Below are 10,249 nucleotides of genomic sequence, written 5' to 3' on the forward strand. Positions count from 1 at the left end.
CAAAGGAGGAAACAAATTTAAAACAACTATAACTAAAACAACAAGATGAAAATGAAATAATATTGACAAAATAAAAATAACTGTTTCAAATGGAATTATTTATACTATCATAATTACCACTTCTACAACTACAACACTACTACTACTACTACTACCACAACTAAAGCTACTTCTACTACTACCACTACCGTTATTATTATCATTATCATTATTGCTACAACTAACTAAGGTTAGTAGTAACCAACAAAATGGAAAAACAAAAAAACTCAAAAAAAAATTGCATCATCGTCTACCGCGTTATGCTAAAAGGTAAAAATCGGACGGCACACATGAGATAGGAGGTCGTTAACCACAGAACAGGTCGCTAACATCTCGATGTAACCACTACAATGCCCAACGACTGCAATGGCGAATTTCAAAAATTATCTTCGATTTGAAATTCTATTGAGCGTGGCAATTTCGTTGGATTCTGTCTTGACATAAATGACTGAAAAACAATTCTTTTACATATTGAATTTATATCATGAAAGGCTCATCTAAGCTTTTTGAGTAAGTAAAATTGCGATTTCAATAAACCATTACAAGCAGCCCACTGAATTAATATTAATTCTTAATCAATTTGTCATTATTGAAAAAATAATTTTTATTATTTTAAACTAAAAAAATTTAACATCAAGAAAACTTTTCCATTTAACTTTTTATTTCAAACACACCATACCATACTGTCGTGGTTTGCATGTTCGACACTTCATAAGAGTTAAGCGCTGCACGATAAAAGTGAACCTGGTGTTGACGCATAGTGTAAATGCAGAAGTACTGGCTAGATAGAACAGGTGTTATATTATTGTTATGTCGCTGCTGTTACAAGAATAGATTGTTGATATTGTTAGTTGCAATTACATTGGATAGCTTAGAAGTTTAGGAACGTCAAAAGTCGACGCAGTTCAACAGTCTCGATGGTACGTTGGTTGTAACAATGGTAGTTTCAGTTACGCGTTACAACAACATCTTCGTCGTCGTCAAACAGTTTTAGTTTCAGTTAACTTGCTACAACGTCAACTTGGTCGTCAAACAGAGTTTTTTGATGAATTAATATTTCAGCAAATTTTATTCAGCATTGTCGTAAAGTGATCTTTTATTTTGTTCGTTACTTGAAACTGTTAAAATAAAATATTCATAAACCTTTCTCTGGTTGCATGTGTTTATTATTAAATCAATAAGATTTTAAGGAAATTTAAAAAAACCCCGACACATGCATACACATATAGAAATAGAACTTGAAGTCTTACAAATTTGAGAAACCTTCATTGAACGAATGTAAATAAAAATGACGTCGAAAAAATGAAAACTCTGAAACCCTCTGAAAACTAAATAACTAACAAATTCAAACAACAACTTCGAACTCCATAAAACCGGTTCTAAAACAGAAATTTCTTCAGAATTGAACAAAACAAACACTATAAAACGGGAACAAAATTAATTTTATTAATAAATTTATTTGTGAGCAGTCAAAAACTTAAAACATAGAAAATAGAAAAACGGACAAAAATAAAAAACAAACTCCATCAGCGAAAATGACAAAAAATTCAAAATAATAACTGCAATGCACCGTGCGAACTCTCTGCATTCAGATGATTAACAAACTGGCGGATGCATTAATGGGTAGAGTGAACGAATGAATGAATGAATGAATGAGCGAGTGAATGAATAAATAAGTGAGCAAATAAAAAAGTGAAATATGATTAAATAAATGATCGATTGTTCTTGGAAAATTATCTCAAGAGAGTTTGATAATGCATAAACTGGCGATGTGGCCCGATAAATCGGGAATGGATGATCAAACGATTCCATCTCTTCATTAAGACAATTCGACTCAATAAGATTGAGGATGGCCACAGCGATGGAGAAGACGATGATGATGAGGAGGGTATGGAAAAATCGAAACCGTTCTAATAGAGAAAATTATGTCTATGAAGATGATGAACTTATAATTGATGTTGAGAATTATGATAACAATTAGTGATACATTGAAAATTATGTGTTGTATCAATGATCAATTATATGATTATGATGATCATGAAAATTGTTACTGCGTGATGAAATAATAGCTAGGTACCTGAATGAATGGAAATAACATGTGCCAAATAGTAACGTGCTATTCCAATGAGTAGATTTCGTGAATGTATCAATATCAATAGTTTGGACCATTCGAAAAAACACCTGATATTTCTGAACACCATTTCATGTGTTTCTACGATTTTAAGTTACTTTTTATTGAAACCAATAAACTTTTTACAAAAATAAATTTAAATATATGTGTTAAGTCTAATATATCCGAGCTATTTATAAAATTTGAAAAAAAATTTCAAACCAAAACCCACATCCATAAATTTGTGGGCTTTGTTTTAACTTTCTATATATTAAATGTCATCATAACATTTACTAGAACAGGAATAAAAATAGTAAAGGTCAGCGTTGAATGTAAAATTTATCGATGCCAACCTCGGCAGATGTGTAACAAACAGTACATAAACTACAAACAAACAGCAACAGAAATCATGCGTGATGTCTGTCTATTGTTCATTCATTTCTTTCATTTTTATCACGCTTTTCAAGCATCTTTATTTAGGTTTTAAAACATCTATAATAAATAATTGTGAATGATTTATCATCTATTAGACATTAGATTGTGTTACAGAAACAATGAATACATTGTTACATTAAATTGTTTTTTTTTCAAATAAAGCATATAAATAGCAAAAATTTCCTGTTTGTTATACCGATAGCAAAATTATGAAAAACACTTTTTTTTGAAAAGATAACAGTGTCGAATTACTAACACATCTCTGCATGAGACACAAACCACTTACAAAAAATTCCAAACAAGCGCCGTACAATAATTGTCATAAAATCATTTCATGCCATAAACACAACAACAACAACAACAGCATCACAAACAACAACAACAACAACAACTGCAAAACAACAGCAACAACAACAGCAACAACAACAGTAACAAACTACAACTACGTCACCGTAAGACCATTATTAGGTTCAACAACAGCTCACTAATCAACGACATTTAGTCGAGGATTAACACCGAACCATACAAACATATCTTGATAAAGAAACAAAAAGTTTTGATATCTACACTAAAGATCGCATCAACAATTATAAAATAATGAAGAAACACAACAGTAACAATCACAACCAAATCCAAAATGACCACAATATCACCAACATTAAGTAACAGCAATTTCTAAATTCAAATCACAATCACATTAACAACAAAATAAACTACAAAAACAATAAAACAATCAATAACATTAATACCAACATCATTCACAACAACAACAACCACAACTAAACCAACCGCAGCCACGACAACAACACGAACAAAAGCAACATCTCCAACAAAAAAAACAACTAATGACAATGTAAACTGACCATAAATAACTTTACTGGTTTTGTTGAGGCGAGACCAATTGTTGAGCAACAAACTGTTGGAATGTTGCTTCTTCACAAAAAGTTTTACAACGCCTGTAAAGGGGGATAATAAAAATAATTAGATTCCAATTTGCATGCATCATTTTTATCACTATCCGAGCAGCTCATTGAAAAATTGAATCAGAGAAAAATTACCCGTCTAATTATGTTTAACGGTTTTTAGAGTAATTCTAAGTAAATTGAAATAATTTAATTTAATTTAGGAAAAACTGTTAAATAAAAAATTTAATTAAGCAGTGAACGGATGTTGCAATACTTTAGACAGCCTTCAATCACTTTCAATCAGTTTCACTAGAATTTCAATCAGTCAGCCTCTTCAACTGATCAATCATTGCGAGCAATCAATTAACCAGAGCAATCAATCTACCGTCGTCTTCGTCCTCTTCGACTTATCAATCTTTCCAGCTAATCAATCGCCACAATCGATCAGAAGAATATTAAAATATAAAACAGTTGCATCGAAACTGTTGAACACACGACATGTATCTATCCTGAAAAAACAGACACCAGAATGCATGCAGTCAGCAATCAAATTTGCAAGTTCAACATTGCTTAGCAAGATGCCGACATCATCTTCAACAACATCAACCTCATCCTCAACAAACATCAACACCATCCTCAACAACAACAACATCCTCAACATCAACTTCATTCTCAACAACAACATCATCCTCAATGTCAACATCATTCTCAACAACAACAACAACAACAACAACAACATCCTCAACAACAACAACATCATTCTCAACATCAACATCATCATTCTCAACAACAACAATAACATCATCTTCAACAACAATATTCTTAATAACATCAACATCATCCTCAACAACAACACCATCCTCAACAAACAACAACATCATTCTCAACAACAACGTCATCATCTTCATCATCGTCAACATCACTTAAGTATTTTTTGTTTATTTTTCAATTAATCAAAAAAATTATAGAACATAAAATCACAGCTGAAAACAAAAACCAAATAAGTAAAGAAACAAAATATGCATAAAAATATTGAAAATTTATTAAAAAAAAAGCAAACCTATCTTCAAACTCTTCGGCAGAGCAACAATTAAATGTGTCGTTGGTTTCAATCTGGTGTCTCTACATTGTTGCGCAACCACGTCAGCATCCTTCCAACAACAAATGCAACAAATGGCAGTTGTAAACAGTTGCAAAAGTTTTTGATGAAGAATTTGGTTCATTGTGTAAGTTGGTCGGCCGGCTGGCCGGCTGGCTGGCTGGCTGGCTGGCTGGCTGGCTGGCTCGCTGGCTTCAACAGTTGCAGAGTTGTTTTGTTGTTGTTTTTTTTCAAAATATTAACTTCAAATTGTAGTTTATGATAATGTTGTAAATTTTTACGCAGACAAGTGCAGGTTTTTATTTGTAGTTGACGTTTTGTTGGCGAGCCTCCAACAATTACAACTTTTTTCTGCTCTTGTTGAAAGTTACCTGTTGCCGCTGCCAATTGCTGGATTATTTTCTTTTTGAGGGTGTTTCCTTTTCAATTTTCGCTTTTAAAAATCGAAATTTATGATCAAACAATTAAGTCCTTGGCAGTTACGTAACGTGTATATATATATATACACACACAAAGCAGATCAGCACTTCAACTTTTAAAAAAATTTGCTAGTAGGAATTTTTTAGTTATTTTATGAGGAATTGAAAATAAAAAAATAAACTTTAATAGTATTGAAGAAAACTTCAACGTCGAACATCAGACGAGTCAGTTGCATGAATTTGAAGTTTCATTAACTAGCAAGGTTTTTAAGTAAAAGTAAATTAAATTAAATTAAAACTTTTGTAAAAATTGTTTCCAGAAAATCTTCAGATATTGATTCCTGGAAAAATGAATATATTTTTTTGACCAGTATAACATTAAATGAAACGAGAATTTCCATTTCAGTGTAAAAGAAATGAGCGTTAAATAAATTTATATAGTATAGTTAATTAATTTGAAAAAAAACTTGGCGACTATACGAACATTTAACAAACTAAATAGTACAAAAAAGAAAATTGCACAGCAACATAACTAGACAAACATACATAAAACAATATTAAAATGAACGTAAGCAAATTTATACACACACCACACAAATACACACACTTAAGCACACTTACACAGACAAACCTACACACAGACACACACACACACACACACACAAACATGCTGATAGACAAACAAATGGTCCCGTACACGCGCAACAGACTGTCTCCTGTTTGCAAATTTATTCTTTTAAACCAAGGTTTTATGCCTGACGTTTGCTGACCCTATTGTAGTTGTTGATGTTGTTGTTGATGTTGTTGTTGATGATGTTGTTGATGTTGATGTTGTTGATGTTGTTGTTGTTGATGTTGTTGTTGTTGTTGATAATGTTATTGTTGTTGGTGTTGTTGTTGATAATGTTGTTGTTGTTGTTGATGTTGCTGTTTTTGTTGTTGTTGAAAAACTTTTCTTGTTGCTTGATTTGTTATAGTTACTGATTTTGCATTGAAGATAGATGCAGCAGCAAATTTTATTGTCATTGCTTTCGATTAAATAATTTTTACTGGCAATTTCTTATTTCGCAGACGTTTTGTTGTTTAAATAGTTGTTTTAATTGTTGCTGTGGTTAACGTTGTTGTTATTTGGACTTTTCGGATTCGTTATGTGTTGAATTTGTTTCTGTTTCAAATGTGAATATCCTTCTACTTCTGTTTTTTGTTCGTTTGTTGATGTTGTTGTTTCTTTGAAGTTTGTAGTCTAATTTGTTGTTTGGAAATGACTGTCAATTTCGTTTTTTTGATGTTAACGGTTTTGTTGTTTAGTTTTTGTAATATATTAGGTCATTTTATATAGTGCTGAAAATTCTTTCTCATTTTTTCAATCATAAAAATTTTGTGGAAAAGTCAGTATACAATGACAAAACTTATTTGAAAACTAATTAGCTTAAATTAAAATAAATTCAGATAATTGTGAATACTAATTGAACGCTTAATTTATTCAAATTAACAAATAACCCAACAAATAAACTCAAATAAAGTTGTAGAAACGCAGTAAAACAAAGCAACTTCAACATCCATAAATAATTAACCAAACATATCACCAGGAAATGAGAAATAATATGACCAAGACTTTTCCAACTAAACATTCATTAGTTGCTTATTAAAAATTTAGCTACTGCATGTCACAGCAATTGTACTAATTTTGTATAGTTTGGCGTTTACGTGTTTGTATGTGTGTGTGAGTGTGTGCGTGTGCGTGTATTTGTGAGTGTGTGTGTGTGTGTAGTGTCTGACTGATCGCGTTGGTGTTTGTCTTTTGAAGATTTATGTTTGTTTGTTTTTTTTATACACGCTTCTAGTCATTTTTTGATTTTGTGCGTGTGGTTGTAGATCAACCTAGCAAAAAAATATGTCTCACGAGACGTGTAAGCAATTATAACATTTCCTTTTAGGAACAGCTCAATAATCACTTAATTTATTTATTCAATCGTCTCAAATTTATCGTTGAATTTAAATAATTTTTCACCGAAACTTGGAATTAACGTTATAAAAATAATTATAATTTTATTAGTTATTATAAATTTTTCACCGGTTTGCCAATGTAAACACTAGCAAACCGGTGGCCCCTATAAAAAAAATTGTATTTTACACTTGAACCAACAACATCCTAAACAAACAACAGAAACAACCAACAACACACACATACACGCAGCAACAACAAAGAACTCAACGCTAGACAAAATCTCTTCTAGGCCGAAAACAACAAATCAATTTAAGGAATTGTAGAAGCATGCATATTGGCAGCAACTAATGTGAATGATGATGATAATGCTGGCAACTGTCCTCATAAGATGAACTGCCACAACCAGGCACACATCATCCACGATCTGCATCATGAATCGCTTCAATGCTCCTATATAACAATTTTTCAATTGCACTCGCAACATTCGTTCATACATTCATACATTCTTATCACATCAATGTTTACTAAATATTTTATTTTATTCTAATAATTTATTTAATAATTTGTAAAACATTCATTCCTACATACGTTCGGATTACACAAACTCAAAAACATGAAAGTTCGTAAACACAAATAAAATACTGCATTCTAAACTGATTCGTTGGTGTTTTTGTTACCATTGTTATTATTCATCCATATTTTTTTTCTTAAAATGTTTTCAACGAAATCAACATTCAGCACATGGACAGGCGTGAATTCAGATATCAGACAGGGACATGTGACAGACCTAGATCACAGTGCGTTTGAAGCAGGGCTTTGAAACACAAACACAATATATCGACAAATCACTCCCGTTTACTTTTCATGCTTTATTTTCTGTCAGACTCTAAACCAGGAAAAAAACTTTTAATTTGTAGCACCACAAAAAACCAGCATTTTCAAAAACTTGAAAAACTTTATAAATATGAAAATTGGCCTTCAGCAAAACCAAGACAATACTTGTAATACTTGTGATGGAAATGGATGGAAAAACAGACTTACAATGCTGACATTTTTATATTATGCGTGTATGTTATACAGTAACTGGGTAAATATTTAAACAAATAATTTGTATAATAGTTGGTGAAAACTACATTAAGTAAAATAAGAACTACAATATAAAATTGTTAAACTCCCAAAAGCATCATCAAGATGTGAGTTAACGTATTACATGAAATAGACGAATCTTGCGACCTCACTTGTACGTATTTACATACAAAACATATATATGCGTGCGTGTACAAAACACATGTAAGTGATACAAAACAAGTAAATAATACAAAACATTTAAACGATGCAAAACATGTAATTAATATAAAACATGTAAATGATACAAAACATTTAATAAAACAAAACACGTGCGCAGACAAAATCAGTCTTTTTTTCTTAAGTATTTAAATGAAAATGATAATATTTAATATATTTTAATTTGATCAAAGAAATGTTTCTGAAATTAATTATAAAACAAAATAAAGTTTTGAATTTTTAATGGAAAATGTAATTAAAAAATATACTAAAATGATAATCTCGGTTGCTAAAAAAAGTTGGGAGCACACGTCTGAATGAACGAGGGATTGTAAAGAGAGTTGAAGGAAGGATTGCTAGAGGTGTTGAATAATAGAAGACATGCTGTGTTGCATGAGGATGTGTGTGTGAGTGTGTGTGTGTGTATATATCTGTGTGAGAGAAAGAGAAAGAGTGAGAAAGAGAGAGAGAGAGGTGTGATAAAGAGAGAAAGAGAGGGAGAGAGAGAGAGAGACAGAGGATGGATAGACCTTGAATCCTATTGGGATATGACATCATACAGTTTATTCAAAACACGTTTTTGGTTAAGACTCACTTGAATATTTTCAGTTTAGATATGAAAAATTAAAAATATAATTTAATTTTTTACATGCTCTGAAACTTTAAAACCCACAAGATAACTTTTTATCATCTTCATATCATATCATCGTCGTAACCAAACATTAAAAATGTCCAAGAAATAACCTGATATTATTATTTGATAACTTTTCAGTCTAACAAAACATTACAAAAACGTACCTAAAACAGCACCAGTTGCAATCGCAATTGTGTTTGCAATCGAAATTGTTGCTGCATGTTTTTCTTCGAACACCTGGTAGAAACTTCCTTCCAAGTATGTACCAAGTACCATCTCATGTGCACAGCCACAGTGCAAGCCGTTCATTTAAGTGGCGTATCAATTAGCCTTCAAGACTGTTTATAAATTTTTTTAGAGTATTTGTATTTTTTTTTATTTTTTAAATAAATGTTTCTATTAAAAATTTTGTAACAAAATGATTCAAGATTCAAAGCTCTCAAACATGAAAACAATATAAATAAACAGACAAATGCAAAAACATTTAAGGTTTTTCAGTTGTTCAAAATTTAACTACAGATTATTCATTTCGAATATACAACTGCGTCTGGATTGCTTGTTTTACATACCACCAGACAACATCGTGTTTCTGAAAAAGAAAATTAATGAAAAAATACAAAGATATAGAAGGGGATCGTCTTAACCAAAGATATAGAAAATGATCGTCTAAACAAAGATAAAAATGTGATCTTCTTAACCAAAGACATAGAAAGAATGCTATATATATCTTCAACCAAGAAACTTTCAATCGGGAAAAAAAAATTTTTTGAAATTTTTTTTTTATTCAATTTGAAATTTATGTGAAATTTTTTTTCAAAGTGTAAAATAATAGTTACAGAAATTATTCCATGCATGACAGACAGCCAACCTGAACGTTGGAGAATTCACCCGACACCTAATGTGAAACTTTCATTTTTTGTTTTTATCATCAATACTAAAAATCTTTTTTTTTCATTTAAAAAACCGAGGGTTCTATAATGTAGAACGTACATAAAAATTTTGAAATAGCTGACATGGTAAAATGTTCATTGTTCATGGAAATACAAGATATTGAATCAGGGCCGTTTTAAGTTCACCGTAGGCCCAAGGCACTTATAACAGCATTTCTAATATCTACGCGAATGCACCCGCACTTTTTTGCAATTTGAAACCTGAATAAACTTTCGAAATTTTTTATAATCCTATAGTCTCATTGCACGCACCGCAATTACATCGTGATTCCTCGTTTATCGTTGACCGTGTACTTCTTTGTTTTCAATATTCAATGTTACTCTAGCTGTGGTAGGCCGTTGAAAAGTTCATAGGTCCTAGGCACTGTACTTACTCTGCCTAGTACATAAAGCGTCCCTATGTTGAATATGTTCTATTCCATTAAA

At 31.3% G+C, this 10,249-nt stretch overlaps 1 protein-coding gene across 1 annotated transcript; it reads right to left on the reverse strand.

The window, feature by feature from the left end:
- Nucleotides 1-690: 690 nt before the first annotated feature.
- HELRODRAFT_166119 (hypothetical protein) lies at nt 691-7,439 on the reverse strand (the record flags this gene model as incomplete). Its single annotated transcript, XM_009033142.1, has 7 exons — nt 691-858; nt 1,804-1,949; nt 3,448-3,540; nt 4,550-4,640; nt 5,778-5,934; nt 6,142-6,272; nt 7,359-7,439. The coding sequence occupies 7 exons, from the start codon at nt 7,437-7,439 to the stop codon at nt 691-693; spliced, it is 867 nt and encodes a 288-aa protein (XP_009031390.1).
- Nucleotides 7,440-10,249: the final 2,810 nt, after the last annotated feature.

This window comes from Helobdella robusta, assembly GCF_000326865.2.
Source record: "Helobdella robusta unplaced genomic scaffold HELROscaffold_9, whole genome shotgun sequence".
In the NCBI taxonomy this organism is placed as follows: Eukaryota; Metazoa; Annelida; class Clitellata; order Rhynchobdellida; family Glossiphoniidae; genus Helobdella; species Helobdella robusta.